Below are 15,900 nucleotides of genomic sequence, written 5' to 3'. Positions count from 1 at the left end.
CTAATCAGTCTCCCATGGGGAACCTTGTCGAACGCCTTACTGAAGTCCATATAGATCACATCTACTGCTCTGCCCTCATCAATCTTCTTTGTTACTTCTTCAAAAAACTCAAACAAGTTTGTGAGACATGATTTCCCATGCACAAAGCCATGTTGACTATCCCTAAACAGTCCTTGCCTTTCCAAATACAAGTACAACCTGTCCCTCAGGTTCCCTCCAACAACTTGCTCATCACTGAAGTCAGGCTCACCGGTCTATAATTCCCTGGCTTGTCTTGACCGCCCTTCAGCCAACCTCCAGTCTTCCGGCACCTCACCTGTGACTATCGATGATACAAATATCTCAGCAAAAGGCCCAGCAATCCCTTCTCTAGCTTCCCAGAGAGTTCTCAGGCACACCTGATCAGGTCCTGGGGATTTATCCACCTTTAACCGTTTCAAGATATCCAGCACTTCCTCCTCTGTAATATGGACATTTTGCAAGATGTCACCATCGACTTCTCTACAGTCTATATCTTCCATATCCTTTTCCACTGTAAATACTGATGCAAAATATTCATTTAGTATTCATTTTCTGTGGCTCCACACAAAGACCGCCTTGCTGATCTTTGAGGGGCCCTATTCTCTCCCTAGTTACCCTTTTGTCCTTAATATATTTGTAAAACCCCTTTGGATTCTCCTCAATTCTATTTTCCAAACCTATCTCATTTCCCCATTTTGCCCTCCTGATTTCCCTCTTAAGTATACTCCTACTTCCTTTATACTCTTTTAAGGATTCACTCGATCTATCCTATCTATACCTGACATATGCTTCCTTCTTTTTCTTAACCAAACCCTCAATTTCTTTAGTTATCCAGCATTCCCTATACCTACCAATCTTCCCTTTCACCCTGACAGGAAAAATACTTTCTCTGGATTCGTTATCTCATTTCTGAAGGCTTCCCATTTTCCAGCCGTCCCTTTACCTGCGAACATCTGCCTCCAATCAGCTTTCAAAAGTTCTGCCTAACACCATCAAAATTGGCCTTTCTCCAATTTAGAACTTCAACTTTTAGATCTGATCTATCCTTTTCCATCACTATTTTAAATCTAATGCAATTATGGTTGCTGGCCCCAAAGTGCTCCCCCACTGACACCTCAGTCACCTGCCCTGCCTTATTTCCCAAGAGGAGGTCAAGCTTTGCACCTTCTCTAGTAGGTACATCCACATACTGATTCAGAAAATTCCTTTGAGAAGATGGTGGTGAGCTCCCTTCATGAGCTGTTGCAGTCAGTTTGCTGTAAATAGATGCACAATACCATCAGGAAGAGTGTACTGGTCTTTTGATCCAGTGACGATGAAGGAATAGCGATATATTTCCAAGTTAGGATAGTGAGTGGAAAAGGTGGAATCTTAAAAGCCTTGGTGAATTCCTACAGTGCATCTTGTAGACATTACACACTGCTGCCATTGCTCATTGATGGTATAGGGAGTGACTAATTGTGGATGTGGTGCTATTCAAGCAGGCTGTTTTGTCCTTAAATGATGTCAAGCTTGAGTGCTGCTGGATCTGCACACATCCTGGTAAATGGATAGTGTTCCATCACACTCCTGACCTGTGCCTTGTAGTTGGTGGACTGATTTTGGGCAGTCATGAGGTGAATTACTTGCAAGATTCCTTGCCTCTAACCTGTTTTTGTACCTACACTACTTACATGGTTCAGTTCAGTTTATGATCAGTAATCCCAGGATCTTGGTGAAGTTTCAGTGATGGAAATGCAATTGAATATTCAGGGATAATGGTGAGACTCTCCCTCTCTTGTTGGAAATGTTCATTACCCGGCACTTGTGTGGTACAAATGTTACTTGCCACTTGTCAACCAAGGCCTGGATATTATTCAAGTCTTGCTGCAATTTGGCATGGACTACTTCATTATCGGAGGAAAGCTCAAGTATCTTGAGGGGTCAGTAGGAAATAGATGTTTGGACAGGAAGAAAACACAAGACTAACTAAAAATGGTAGCATTGGGCTACATAAAGGTTTAACTTCCTTCACTCTTGGTTATCTACTGGCATGTAGCCTATAAAGTTTGGGACAACTATGAAGAAACACCACAGTAAAAAAAGATATTCCAAAAGTAAACACGAGTTTTTGGAAAAAGCATTTCCCCCAAATTCTACCAAATCAAATGTCAATAATAGGATACAAATTCAGCAATAAGCCTTTTGTGCAGTTCATTTGAACTTCTTACATCTTTGTTTTTCTTGCCTCACAGTATTTTATCACTAATTGCTTCCATAATTTATTGACATCATTTCTAATTTTATGAAGCTCGATGGAATCCAAACTCTGATTTTCTTGAGACTTACCACGGGTGTGTCAACTATCAATTGATCAACTCGTGTTGTTTTCTCTTGCTCCTGTTCTTCTCCACCTCCATCATCTTCTGCTTCTTCGTCTTCATCTTCCTCTTCCTCCTCCAGGTCGTCATCGTCATCATCCTCCTCCTCCACCTCTTCATCCTCATCCCCATCACTTTCATCATCACTTAACAGTAAAACAAAATTAACATTTCTTGAAACAAAAACATTATGCTTGAATAACTGAAAGGAATAAAATGAAAACAAAGCTCATTTACGGGAATGGATGAACAGTGGTTGTGTTACTGGACTTGTAATTCAGACACCATAATTAATAAGCTGGAGGCATTAATTAAGTAGCTGTTTTTGACTGGCATGGACACAATTGGTGAAGGAACAGTGAAGCCCAGCATGGCAGCTGGGAAATTTAAATTAACTAAATAAATCTGGCACAAAAAAATCTGTAATGGTGACCCTATAAGTATCAGGTTATGGTAACTCAAATCTGGTTAACCAATAGCCTTTAGAGAAAGAAACCTGACATTCTCACTGAATCTGGTTTACATGTGATTCCAGATCCATAACCATGTTATGGACTTATAGTCCAGAAAGCTATGCAAGAATAAGATGGCTCCCACTACCATGAAGATAAACAGCAATAGGCACAAAAAGGCAATGTCCTCACCTCATGAACATGTTTTTGTTTAAAAAAGTGAATTGGGTCATTCCTCCATTATTTTAACACACCAGTTTACCAAACCTGTTCTGCTCATCCCCACCTAATATTTATGATTTTCGTCACAGTTAAGTCAGCAACCCACTGGCCAAAGTGCCCAGCTATATTACAAAAAAAAGGGACAGACCTGACTAAAATGGTCACAAAGTAGTAGCTCATTTTTAACATTTCCAGACTGAGCCTCAGGACAGAATGAGGCTGAGTTGTATTATCCTGCAGTCAGGCAATTTGACAGTGTTCACAGTGAGAATTTATGTATACTCACCAGAGATAGAACTTGCTATAACACCAGTAAAACCTGTAATTCAGCCTTTAAGTTGGAGGTGCAAAATTGGATACAAAGATTCTTTAGCAGGTTGCAAGAGCTCGATGGGACAATGTCACATACTCATTTAAGGTTTATACTCAGTTGACAGGTAGATTGGCTGCTATAACCTTTAGTCCAGGAGCCTGCAGTATTTGCCCCCAAACAACAACTTTGGACCAAATTGATAATTACATCATATTTACAGTCACACTATATTGTTGACAGCATACCGTACCCAATCTAATGATGTAGCACGTTATGAATTTAGTATTAATACAGCAAACTGCAAAAGCAATTAATCTCATGTAACTAATATAATTTATTAATAAACTCAAACTAATTAACACATGGATGATGGTTGGACAAGCATTGCATTGCAACTACTAAATGTGGGAAACTTATGGACCCAGAAGTGGTCAAAGGTAATCAACTGTAGTAAATTTCTAGAACTATAGCTCCTTCATTCAGGGTTATTGAATTGGAGGCTAAAGTGAAGATATTCATACAGTCCTACAGCACAGAGACAGTCCCTTTGACCCAAACTGGTCCATGCCAACCAAAACACCCATCATCTGTAACCCCATTTGTCTTCCATTGACCCACATCCTTCTAATCATTTCTCATCCGTGTCTTTGTCCAAATGTTATTAATGTACCCGCCTCAACCACTTTCGCTAGCAGCTCATGCGTACCACTGCCTGTTAAAAAAGTTGCCCCTCAGGTTCCCTTGTATTTTTTCCCTTTAACCTTAAACTGGTGTCCTCTAGTCTTCGATTCCCGAACTCTGGGGGAAAAAAAAGACTCTGTGCATTCACCTTATCCATGCCTCTCATGATCTTATAACGATGCCCCCTCTCAGTCTCCTATGCTCTAAAATAAAAAGTCCTAGCTTGTCCAACCTCTCCCCATAACTCAAACCATTGAATTCAGGCAAATTCCTTGTAAATGTCTTCTGCATTCTTTCCATTTAATAACATCCTTCCTATAACAAGGTGACAAAAACTGAACGCAATAGTCCAAGTGTGGCTTCACCTACATTCTGTAAAACAGCAACATAACCTCCCAACTTCTATACTCAATGCCCTGGCTGATGAAGGGCAGTCAAGCCTTCTTCACTGCCCTGTCTACCTGTGACTCCACTTTCAGAGAACTGTGCACCTGAACTCCAAGATCCCTTTGTTCCACTACACTCCTCAAGGCCCTACCATTCACCATGAAACTCCTACCTTGATTTGACTTTCCAAAATGCAAGACCTCACACTTATCCACATTAAATTCCCATTTGTCATTTCTCGGCCCATTTCCCCAACTGATTAAGATCCTACTGCAATTTCTGAATCTTCTTCACTGTTATAATACCGCCTATTTTAGTGTAACCTGCAAACTTGCTAATCATGCCTTGTACGTTCTCATCCAAATCACTGATATAGATAATGAACAGAAATGGGCCCAGCACTGATCCCAATGGCACTCTACTAGTCACAGGCCTTCACTCTGACAAGCATCCTTCGCTATTACCCGCTTCCTAATTGTGTATCCAATTTGCCAGCTCTCCCTGGATTCCATGAGATTTAAACTTTCCACAGCAGCCTACCATGTGGAAACTTATCAAAGGCCTTACTGAAATTCAACTTGACTACGTCTACCACCTTGCCCTCAACCACCTTTCTGGTCCCTTCAAAGAACTCCAACAACTTTGTGAGGCATGATCTCTCTTCCACAAATCCATGCTGACTATTCTTTCTTCATTCCTGATGAAGGGCTTTTGCCCGAAACGTCGATTGCACTGCTCCTTGGATGCTGCTTCCAGAACTACTAATCCAGAATATTCTTAATCAAACCCTATCTTTCCAAATGCACATATACCTTACCTCTCAAAATCTTCTGAAGTAACTTACCTACTAAAGATGTGAGGCTTACCGGTCTATAGTTCTCACGCTTTGCTTTGCAGCCCTCCTTGAGTAAGGACACAACATTCCCCACCCTCCCGTTTTCTGGGACTTCACCCGTGGCTAACGGCAATGCAAAAATATCAGCCAGGGTCCCCACAATTTCTTCTCTATCCTGTTGCAGTGTTCTTGGATATATCTGCTCAGGACCAGGAGGTTATTCACCTTCATACATTATAATAGATCCAACACCTCCTCGACTGTGGTATGGACTATCCCCAAGATATCACCACTAACTTCCCCAAGTTCCCAAGTCTTCATGTCTTCCTCCATGGTAAACACAGGAGAAATATTCATTGAGGACCTCATCCATTCCCTTCAGTTCTACAGTTACATGTCCACTTTGGCCCCCGAGGGATCCTATTCTCTCTCTAGTTATTCTTTTTCCTTTAATATACTTAAATAACCTCACTGCATTCACACAATCTTCTCAGCCAAGACTCTCTCATGCCCCTTTTTCACCCTCGTGATTTCCTTCTTCAGTAAACTCCTGTATCCCTTATATACCTCCAGGGATTCCCTTGATCCCAGCTGCCTGTAATGGCGCCATGCCTCCTCCTCTTTTCTGGTCAAAGCCCCAATAATTGCTTGAAGGTTCCCTATTTCTGTCAATATTGCCTTTCACCCTCAGGAATATATAGACCTTGAACTCTAGCTATTTCACTTTTAAAGGCCTCCCACTTGCCGGAGGCCCCTTTGTCTGTAAACAAACAACTCCAATCAGCCCCTGCTAGCTCTTGTTTAATTCCATCATATTTGGCTTTGCCCCAGTTTAGAACCTGAACCTGTGGATCAGTTCTGTCCCTCTCTATACCTATTTTAAAATTAATAGAACGATATTCACAGGTTCCAAAGTGTCACCTCTGTCACCTGTCCTGCCTTATTTCCCCAAGAGTAGGTCAGGTTTTGCCCCTTCCTGAGTGGGACCTTTTATATACTGCTTGAGAAAACTTTCCTAAACGCAGTTAAATTCCACTTCATTTAAGCCTTTAACGTTCTGGCAGCCCCAGTTTATGTTAGGAAAATTAAAATACCCTAACATGACAACCCTTTTGCTCCTGCAAGCCTCCCTAATCTCCCTGCATATTTATTCCTCTAATTCCCATTGACTATTTGGGGGCCTATAGTACAATCCCAATAACATCACCATCCCCTTATTTCTTAGTTCCACCCACAAAGTCTCACTGGATGATTCTTCATCCAATTCATCTGATTGCTGCTGTGATAATCGCCTTAATCAAAAATGTAACTACCCTCCCCTCTTGCCACTACCTCTGCCCCACCTAAAGCACTTGTACCCAGGTACATAAAACTGCCAGTCCTGTCCCTCACTTAACCATGTTTCTGTAATGGCTATAATATCCTAGTCCCCATCTACTTATCCACGCCTGGAGCTCATCAGCCTTACCTATCAGCCCTCTTGCATTGAAATAGATGCAATTTAATCCAACAGGGATTCCTTGCTCCCTGTCGTGTTTCAGCCTGACCTGTCTCTTCAGCCTATTTCTGATTACTGTATCTTCTTCCAGCCTCGCACTTCAATCCCTGCTATTGAGGATTACCACCGCCCCCCCCACCTCCAGTCTAATTTAAACCCTCTCTTGTAGCACTAGCAAACCTGGCCACCAAGATGTTGGGCCCCCTCCAGTTCATGTCACCAAAAGGTCACAAAAGAAAAAGTTGCATATTACTCACGAATCAACAAGATTTGGTCTGAAATTTACCTGAGAGAACCCAGCACATCATGCTTGTTGAAGCTGTCCATAATTTCCTTCAATTGGTCACAGCCTTCCTCACCAAGACAGTTACCTAGGTGAAAAACATTCTCTTTCAAATGGGTTTAAATTCAAATACCTGTACAAGCTTTGATGGTCAGTCCCAGGTGGGCACTTGGTCCCCAGTAATGAGTTGCCATTATTCCCATGTCAGTTTACCGCTGCCTGCTCCTGAATGCAGTCTTAAGACAACCTCTTATCTTCAAGTTCTAAGAAACAATCAACAACCTGAAATAACTGCTTTGCTCTCCATAGATTTTACCTAATGTTCTGAATGCTGTCAGCATTGTTTTTATTTCAGATTCACCAACTCTGCAGCACCTGGCCCCACTCAATGTTGCTTGCTCTAATTGGAGGATCCTACATTTCTCTAGTTTCCATTATAACTAAAACACGCTGGTTTGTGATGCAGAGTAACGTGTGTTCAACTTCTGCACTAGTTGAAGTTATCAAGGACTCTCCTTATCAACTTCTCCCCTAGCTTGAGGCATGGCGACATTCAGTTTAAACCCCCATCAGTCATCTCGAACGAGAAAGCAGCCTCTGGTCCAGTAGGGCTATTGTGACTTTACCTTTTAAGTCTACTGAGGACCTCTCTGGAGTGAGGCAACTGTTTGACGTGCTCGTGGGTCATCCCTCAGAGTCAAATGTGAGGCAAGAGAGCGGCCTCCATGAATGATCAGAACAAGGAGAATGATCAAAACTGCACTATTTGTGTGATTCTGCCCCACATTCTAGCAATAAAACCAACTGAGCTAATCAAATCCACCATCATTTCATCACCTTCATACAAGTGAAGACATTATTTTAATTGCAGAGATAACAATCAAGCCAGCTACAATTTTCAACTGACAAATACACAAGAGGACATTTTCCCAGATAGGACCCTGGATTATGATTGAGCGTTTTCTCTTTAGCTCGGTTAAAAGGTCAACTGTAGCCCTCAAACATGATTTCAGATTATAATAGCTCACACTCTGACAGCTTCATCTTGTGCAAGACATCTGAAGTTTCTTAAACTTTTGTAAAATTCAGTGAACAAACATGATCTTCAGATCTTTAATATTGTACTGAGAACCTTTCAGATACTGAATAAAATCAGCACTCTTTTACTGGTTGCCCAGTAAAAGAAACTGGGCAAATAGTTATTATTAATAATAATAATAATCGTAATACAGAACAAAATCGGCTTTCTGAACGTCAATTACCTGAATTTCGGAATACCCCAACAAATCGGTCCCCAGCCATCTCAATTGGATTATAGAGGTTATTCTGTATATGGTCACCTCTTCAGAGAAGTATGTCACTAAGCAGTTTAGACCATTCATTCTTCAGACTAGTTAATCTAAAGCAATGATTTCAGACCCCATACTTTTGTACATTCTTAAGTATTTAATCTAAATAGGCTTCTGAAGGGCAAGACAGTATTGATTAAAGAAACTGGCCTTGCTCTCAAATCAGCAATAAGCTGAACTGGGATTACCAAATCACCAGCCAAGTAGAATATACAACCTACCAATGAGGAGCAGGTAGCAGCCATTCAGTCCAAAACTACTCCACCATTCAATAAGATCACAGCTGTTCTTAGAATCACAGAATGCCTAACGTGGAAGCAGCCCATTGAGTACACTCTGACCCTCTAAAGAGCACCCCACCCGGACCCACCCCTTACCCCATCCCTGTAACCCTGCATTTCCCATAGTTAATCCACCAAACCTACACATCCCTGAACACAATGAGCAATTTAGCATGACCATTCCACCTACCCTGCTCATCTTTGGACTATGGGAAGAAACTGTGCACCCAGACACAGGGAGAATGTGCAAACTCCACAGAGATAGTCACCCAAGGCTGATCAAACCCTTAGTCCTTGGTGCTGCAGTGCAAATCACTGAGTCACCATGTTGCCCCATGATCTGTTCACATTCTAACTTTCAAATTCTCCATCTACCCTCAATAATCTCAGATATCCCATCTTACAAGAATCTACTTTCAACTTAAAAATATTTATGAGCCTGGATCCAATGTCTTCTGAAACAGTATTTCTTAGGTGCAGAGCAATCGGCATCTCCAGCTGATGCAACAATAATGCATCTCGGTTCAGGGTGTCACAACAGAATCAAGCATTTCTACAAACAGGCAACTTCAAAAAAAAAAATCTGCAAATATCATTTATGTAGAAACTTAACTTTCCTTTCATTGAAACATAAATTTTCCTTAAACCAGACTGAAAACTGTCAACTAACTTTTACATCCATCCTCCTCAAATCATGGTTTTCAAAGTGTATAATAACAAACACCCCGATCTTAACTTGAAGAGTGCAGAACTGAAAAAACAAATTAGAAACCACATGTACCGTTTAGATCAAGTTTCTCCAGCAAGTATTTATGCTCCACAGCTTCAGCTACCATGATTGCAGCATTCTTCCGGATCTCTCCAAATGAAAGGTTAAGTTCCTATGGACACAAACCCAGTTAATCAGTGGCATTAAAAATAATAGAAGGATATCCCAATGAGGTGAAATAAAGAAAGTAACAGAGCTCTCCAAAGCGGGGAAAAAATAGCTAACTTCCAAAACAGGCTGCCCTCAATATTGTAATAATGCATTTCAAAATGTTTAAAAGTATTGAGTCAAAAGACCTGTGAGGACCCAAGGTGATTTCTGGTCTCGAAAAGGTTAGCAGTTCTTTCTTCTTAGCTGATCTCATTTAAAGTGCTGGCAAAATACGAATAGACATTGCTAGCAAGAGATAGGGAGGTTTCTGCTTCCGACTGAATGCAATGAATATTGTTGAAAGCACGTGCAGGAGGGCAACATCAAGCTGTGTTGTAAAAACTCAGTTTGAATCTACAGATTGGCAAAATGGGTGAGTTATAAGTGGTCAACAGACTGAAGAGTCTCATTTTGGGTGTGAGATTAGCATGAACCTTTCGTTATGCCCTATTTCAAACAAATAGGACAGAAATTGGGCCAGAAGACTTGGCCCAATCTGCTCTTGATCAACTTAGGGAGTCATAGAACTGTACAGCATGGAAACAAACCCTTTGGTCCAACACATCCACACTGACCAGATATCTTAAATTAATCTAGTCCATTTGCCAGCATCTGACCCATATCCCTCTAAACCTTTCCTATTCAATTACCCATCCAGATGCCTTTTAAATGCTGTAATTGTACCAGCCTCCATCACTTCCTCTGGTAGCTCATTCCATACACACACAAGGAGAAAGTGAGGACTGCAGATGCTGGAGATCAGAGCTTAAAAATGTGTTGCTGGAAAAGCGCAGCAGGTCAGGCAGCATCAAAGGAACAGGAGAATCGACGTTTCAGGCATAAGCCCTCCTGAAAAACGTCGATTCTCCTGTTCCTTTGATGCTGCCTGACCTGCTGCGCTTTTCCAGCAACACATTTTTAAGTCCATACACACTCCACCCTCTGTGTGAAAACGTTGTATCTCAGGTCCCTTTTAAATCTTTCCCTCTCATCTTAAACCTATACCCTCTAGTTTTAGACTGCCCACTCGAGGAAAAAGACCTTGGCTATTCACCCGAACCATGCTCCTCATGATTTTATAAGCCTCTAGAAGGTAGTCATCTCAGCTTCAAACACTACAGGGAAAATAGCCCCAGCCTTTCAGCCTCTAAACTATCCAACTCTGGCAACATCCTTGTAAATCTTTTCTGAACCCTTTCAAGAGTCACAATATCCCTCCTAAAGCATGGAGACCACAAATGCATACAGTTTTCCAAAAGTGGCCTGACCAATGTCCTGTACACCCACAAGACCCCCCGACTCCTATATTCAATGCACTGACAAAACAGGAACTTCTTTTAATGTCATGTCAATTTCAACATCTGTGTCAATGTTATATATGATATGGAGGTGTCGGTGTTGGACTGGAGTGGACAAAGTTAAAAATCAAACACCAGGTTATAGTCCAACAGGTTTATTTGGAAGTACAAGCTATAACCAGGTGCCATGTGATTTTAATAATGTTATTTATGACCCAATAAAGGCCACAACATGGGTTTCAGTTAGCATGCTTACTTAAGAATGTAAGAAAGACAGACACAAATAGGCCATTCAATTACTGAGCTCATTCAATATCATGATTGATCTTTTTGGGGCCTTCACTCCACTTTTCTGCCTGTCCCCCACAATGCTAGACTATCTTGTCATTCAACAACCTGTCTAACTCAGCCCTGAATTTGTGTTTATGACGAGCCTCCACTGCTATCTAGCGAAAGAAAATTCCAGAGGCTAACAGCTCTTTCCGCATTGTATTGAAGTGTCCAGTTAATACATTGCTGAAATGTGAACCCATAACCTTCTAGTTAAACTGCATAAATTAAACTGCACTCAGGTAGCAGCTTTTAAGGGAATGCTTAGACAACTTATAATGGGAAAGAAACACTTGGTTTCACCTTCTTTTCAATATCGTTGGGAGTAGTTTGATAAAAAGCACTTCTATTTTCTCCTCCATGTTTTCATAAATTCACAGCTGAAGGATTGGCAAATGCTTTTCTAAGAACGATTAAACAATAATGGCACTAATGGTTTTACTTCCACTCATTTTGACAAGGGCCTGTCTGGATTTTAAGTGCCTGCACCAGCAAATCACTATGTTGAAGATCCTTGAGACCTAGCCATGATATCACAGTTATCATTCTACATCCCAACAACCTGCTTTTTTCAAAAAAATTCCTTTCACTCAGTAACTAGCTCTCAATAAGACAGCGATCTCAGTATCACTGCAAATCAAGCATTAGAATCAGAAGACATTTCAGTATGACAAAGCTCCATCCAGTTTGCAATACATTCACAAGTCACTTTCTCTTCTGTTTTTATTTGTAGCAATTCAATTTTCTACCAGCAATATCTGCCAAACCTTCTATAAAAATCACCTAAATTTATAACACTATTAATATATTAAACCATTCAAAAAGGGACATTTCAGCAATATTATTAGACAAATATTGACACCGACACAAGCTTCAGAATAGCTGACCAAATCTTTGATTGTGGAAACAATTACTCCTTTCCTAACAGACATTGGCTATTCATCCAAACCATGCCCCTCCGACACCCCAAGAACAGGTTCAAGAAAGCTCACTTTCTCCAGGGTTAAAAAAAGGTACGTGCAATCATTGCTGGCCTAGACAGCAGTGCCTATGTCACATAATCAAATTTTAAGAAGTGTTCAGCAACTCTGAGGCTAGAGGTGCAAGAGGAACGGATATTAAATTTCCAAGTGTCTTGCAACAATCCACTAAAGCAATTGGTACTGGGAGGTGAATCAGATGATTGGAGGTGTGGGTAGTAGGAGAATAGGTAAAAAGACCTGAAAATTTATCACAAACCTTGAGATTCTGCAATCCAGACTTTATTGCTTCAGCAATCGCTAGAGCTCCTTCTGACCGTACAAGACAATCTCCAAAATTTATGACTTCAATGTTATGGAGCGCCTTTAGCGTCTATAAACACAATGGGAAATGTCAGTTAAACATCGAATGAATGTGTATATAACTGCCAGTGTCAAGAGATTCCTACTTCAGCCTGGCTTAAAAGAGAAAGGTAAACATTAGAGGAACAAAAATCAGCATCCGCCTCAGCCTCTTACCTCAGCCATGGCAACAGCTCCTTTCTCTGTGAAGGTGTTATCATTAAGGTTTATGACCCTCAGGTGCTGGTTTTCAGTGAATGCCTTAGCCAAAGCCGTAATACCTGGATGGTTTATTCCGTTTTGGGTCATGTGTACCTCCTCCAGAGTTCCTATGGACTAAACAAAGGGGTTTCATTCTTCTGGTTTCCTTCAGTTTATTTCTCCCCCTTCATCACCCACGCATTCAATTTGAGAAGCATTTAAAGTGGTCAGTTTAATATTGTCAACATGTCATCATTTACCACATGAAGGAAAATGGGAATGTGGCCTTTAAACAAACAAAACATTTTCTATCAGTTTGCAGATACACAGAAACGATGCAACTTGCGTTCCAGACCATTGAATCCTTCCTTCGCTGAATGCTCAAACTGCCCTAATTCAGATATTTTCTCATCAACCTGCTTAGATATATTATGACATGCCTCTGAAGCAGGTGGGACTTGAAACCAGGGACTATCCTAGTATATAAAGGTTGTGGGGAGAGGTGACAATTCACTGACCACTGCAAATATTGAATGCCACCAAATGGGCTCATTAGGAAGCAATCAATTGTGGGTAGTCTGGCATTGATTATTAAAATCTAGCCTAGTTTTACTCAATGTCTCCACATGAAAAGATGAAGTTGCAGGAGAGAAAGAAAGTAACAGAAAAGAAAAACTTTAGGCTCAACTGTTATTCTACTTGAAACAGTTGGCAGCACTCAAGAGGAGCTTAAAAATGTGTTGCTGGAAAAGCGCAGCAGGAGAGGCAGCATCAAAGGAACAGGAGAATCGACGTTTCGGGCATAAGCCCTTCTTCAGCACTCAAGAGGACAGAAGTCTAAGTTATGAGGGAATGGAGGTAGAAATAGTGAAAGCTTCAGTCACAATCTTGGATTTTTAAATAATTATTCTTGGAATGTGGACATCGCTGGCTCGGCCCACGTTTATTGCCCATCCCTAACTGATCAGAGAGTAGTTAAGAATCAACCACATTGTTGTGGGTCTAGAGTTATATGCAAGTTAAATTCAGTAGTGACAGTTGTCCTTCTCTAAAAGGCATTAGAAAACCAGATGGATTTTTATGATAATCAGTAGTGAATGTGTGGTCGCCATCATACTAGTTGTTTTAACTCCAGACTTTTTTTTTTAAAATGGAATTCAAATTTCACAATCTGCCATTTTGGGACTCGAACCAAGTCCTCATAACATTGGCTTGAGTTCTAGAATAATTGTTAAGTAACATACACAAGTGGATCCAAAGGACTAAAGATTTCCAAACGATATTCGCATTAAAAACAAGTGAACATGGTGAACAAGGTAACTAAGGTCAGTCAGCCTAATGCTGGTGGTCAGAAACCTCTAGATAGTATGATCCAACAAGAAAGTAATTTTGAAGAACATGCTGTAATAAATGACAGCCAGATGTGTGAGAGGCTGATAATGTGTGTTATTTATTTGAAAAACTCAATAATATTGCCAAAGGTAGTGCAGTTAATGCAAGTGTCAAAATTCTGAAGGTATTTGTTCAAGTGCCCCAAATAAATTGGTTGGGAAAGGTTGAGCCCAGTGAGCTGAATGAAGCAATGGCTATGTGGTTACAGAATGGGTGAAACAACAGTAAGTTAAATGCCAAGTCAAAAGGATATCAGACTGAAGGGTAGCACAAAAAAGTGATTGCCACAGAAGTCAGCATTGGATCCAATCAATTTGATTTATCATTGAGATCCAGCAGACAGCTGAATGTACTGTTTTCAATGCTACAACACTTTCATCCTCTAAACAACAACTTGCAGGATCAAAGCCTTCACCAAGAATTTTCCCAAAGACTATGGATTTAATGGTAGCAAATCACTGAGCATCAGACCAAGGTGGCAAGGAAAGGCCATTATGTTCTCTGTCCTCAAACTACCACCTGTAGGGCTGTGCCTTAACATCGATTCATGTTCTAAGGATTCAGCAATCGAGAATTCGAGGATTGAGCTAGTATCCCAATGCTCCATTAAACTGACTGCTCCCAGCATCCTGTCCAATTTCCAGTGCAACAGCATTAGGAAACCCATAAATTCTTCCACACCATTTCATGCAGGCTTTTACCTTAAAAGCATCAGCCAGTGCAATGGCACCTTCATTCTCCAGACGATTCCTCCCAGCAATAAAAACTTTCAGTGCCATTGGCTTTCCCAGGGCACTTGACAGACGGTGGCATTCACTAAGTGCAGCAGCAAGAATCTGCAATAAAACAGAGCACATAGTACAAACAGGAGCCAACTTATAAAATATCAGTGCATACTTAATATCATAATTGCCCGTGGCTGAATATGACAATGGCTACTAAGGTTTTTGTTTAAACTGACACAGACAAAGAAAATTTCAGCCGATGTAGTTTTTCACGTCACTCAAAATCATGGCCTTCACAAACAGACAACAAAATGACTAACTCTTAAGATGAGACTAGAATGAAACAGTAAGACTGACAAGGCAGCTCAGATGAAAACTAGATTTGAGATTTCTGATTTTTAGGGAAAGTTTGACCTACCTGAGATGAAGCTTTTTAAATAACTATATTTACATTTTTAAGAGTAGAGACATATTCGTACAAGAATAGAAATTTAAATTTATTAAATATTGGGGAATTAAACTTCTGAAGGCAGTTAGCATTGGATGCAGAGACTAGTATCAATAAACACCCTTGAAGAAACTTTTTTTTCCACCAGCACGATCAGGACTAGAAAAAGGTATAAATAATATAACCTCATAAGAGTACAAAGAGACAAATAACGTAGTTTGGGGGGGGGGGGGGGGTGTAGAAATGATAGTGTAAATATTATAATTGATAGAAATTAACAACCTTTTTAATCTTCTGGACCAAGATCAGCAAGGGAAATGAACTGCACAACCAAATTTGAAAAGTTATTACTAATAAGTGTATGACACGGCTGGCCAATGCCTAGGAAGAGGCACAATGAGTGTTGGAACATGGTCAATAATCACAATAGCCCAAGGACAGGTGATAGGGAGTCTGGCAAAAATCACGAGATGATGGGAGGACTCAAGGTGGACCATGAAGTTGTCCATCATTGATAGTGTATTCACAGTATTGGATGTGTTGTTCAAATGGGGTGTGGTAAGCATTGATGTCAATGTTGCAT

The 15,900-nt window shown here is 40.7% G+C and overlaps 1 protein-coding gene across 6 annotated transcripts in view; it reads right to left on the bottom strand.

Annotated features, from left to right (window-relative positions):
• Window positions 1–15,900, bottom strand: part of rangap1b (Ran GTPase activating protein 1b) — a 57,718-nt gene that overhangs the window by 15,728 nt on the left and 26,090 nt on the right. For all 6 annotated transcript variants that reach the window (XM_043679893.1, XM_043679898.1, XM_043679899.1 and 3 more), the window contains 6 exons: window positions 14,846–14,980; window positions 12,729–12,887; window positions 12,469–12,582; window positions 9,464–9,563; window positions 7,056–7,140; window positions 2,350–2,527 (listed from right to left, as the gene is read on the bottom strand). In XM_043679893.1, coding sequence (XP_043535828.1) covers window positions 2,350–2,527; window positions 7,056–7,140; window positions 9,464–9,563; window positions 12,469–12,582; window positions 12,729–12,887; window positions 14,846–14,980 — 771 coding nt within the window. The remainder of the gene's footprint in view (window positions 1–2,349; window positions 2,528–7,055; window positions 7,141–9,463; window positions 9,564–12,468; window positions 12,583–12,728; window positions 12,888–14,845; window positions 14,981–15,900) is intronic.

This window comes from Chiloscyllium plagiosum, chromosome 39, assembly GCF_004010195.1.
Source record: "Chiloscyllium plagiosum isolate BGI_BamShark_2017 chromosome 39, ASM401019v2, whole genome shotgun sequence".
In the NCBI taxonomy this organism is placed as follows: Eukaryota; Metazoa; Chordata; class Chondrichthyes; order Orectolobiformes; family Hemiscylliidae; genus Chiloscyllium; species Chiloscyllium plagiosum.
Note: the sequence above shows the minus strand (reverse complement) of the source record. Positions and strands in the feature narration are given on the sequence as shown.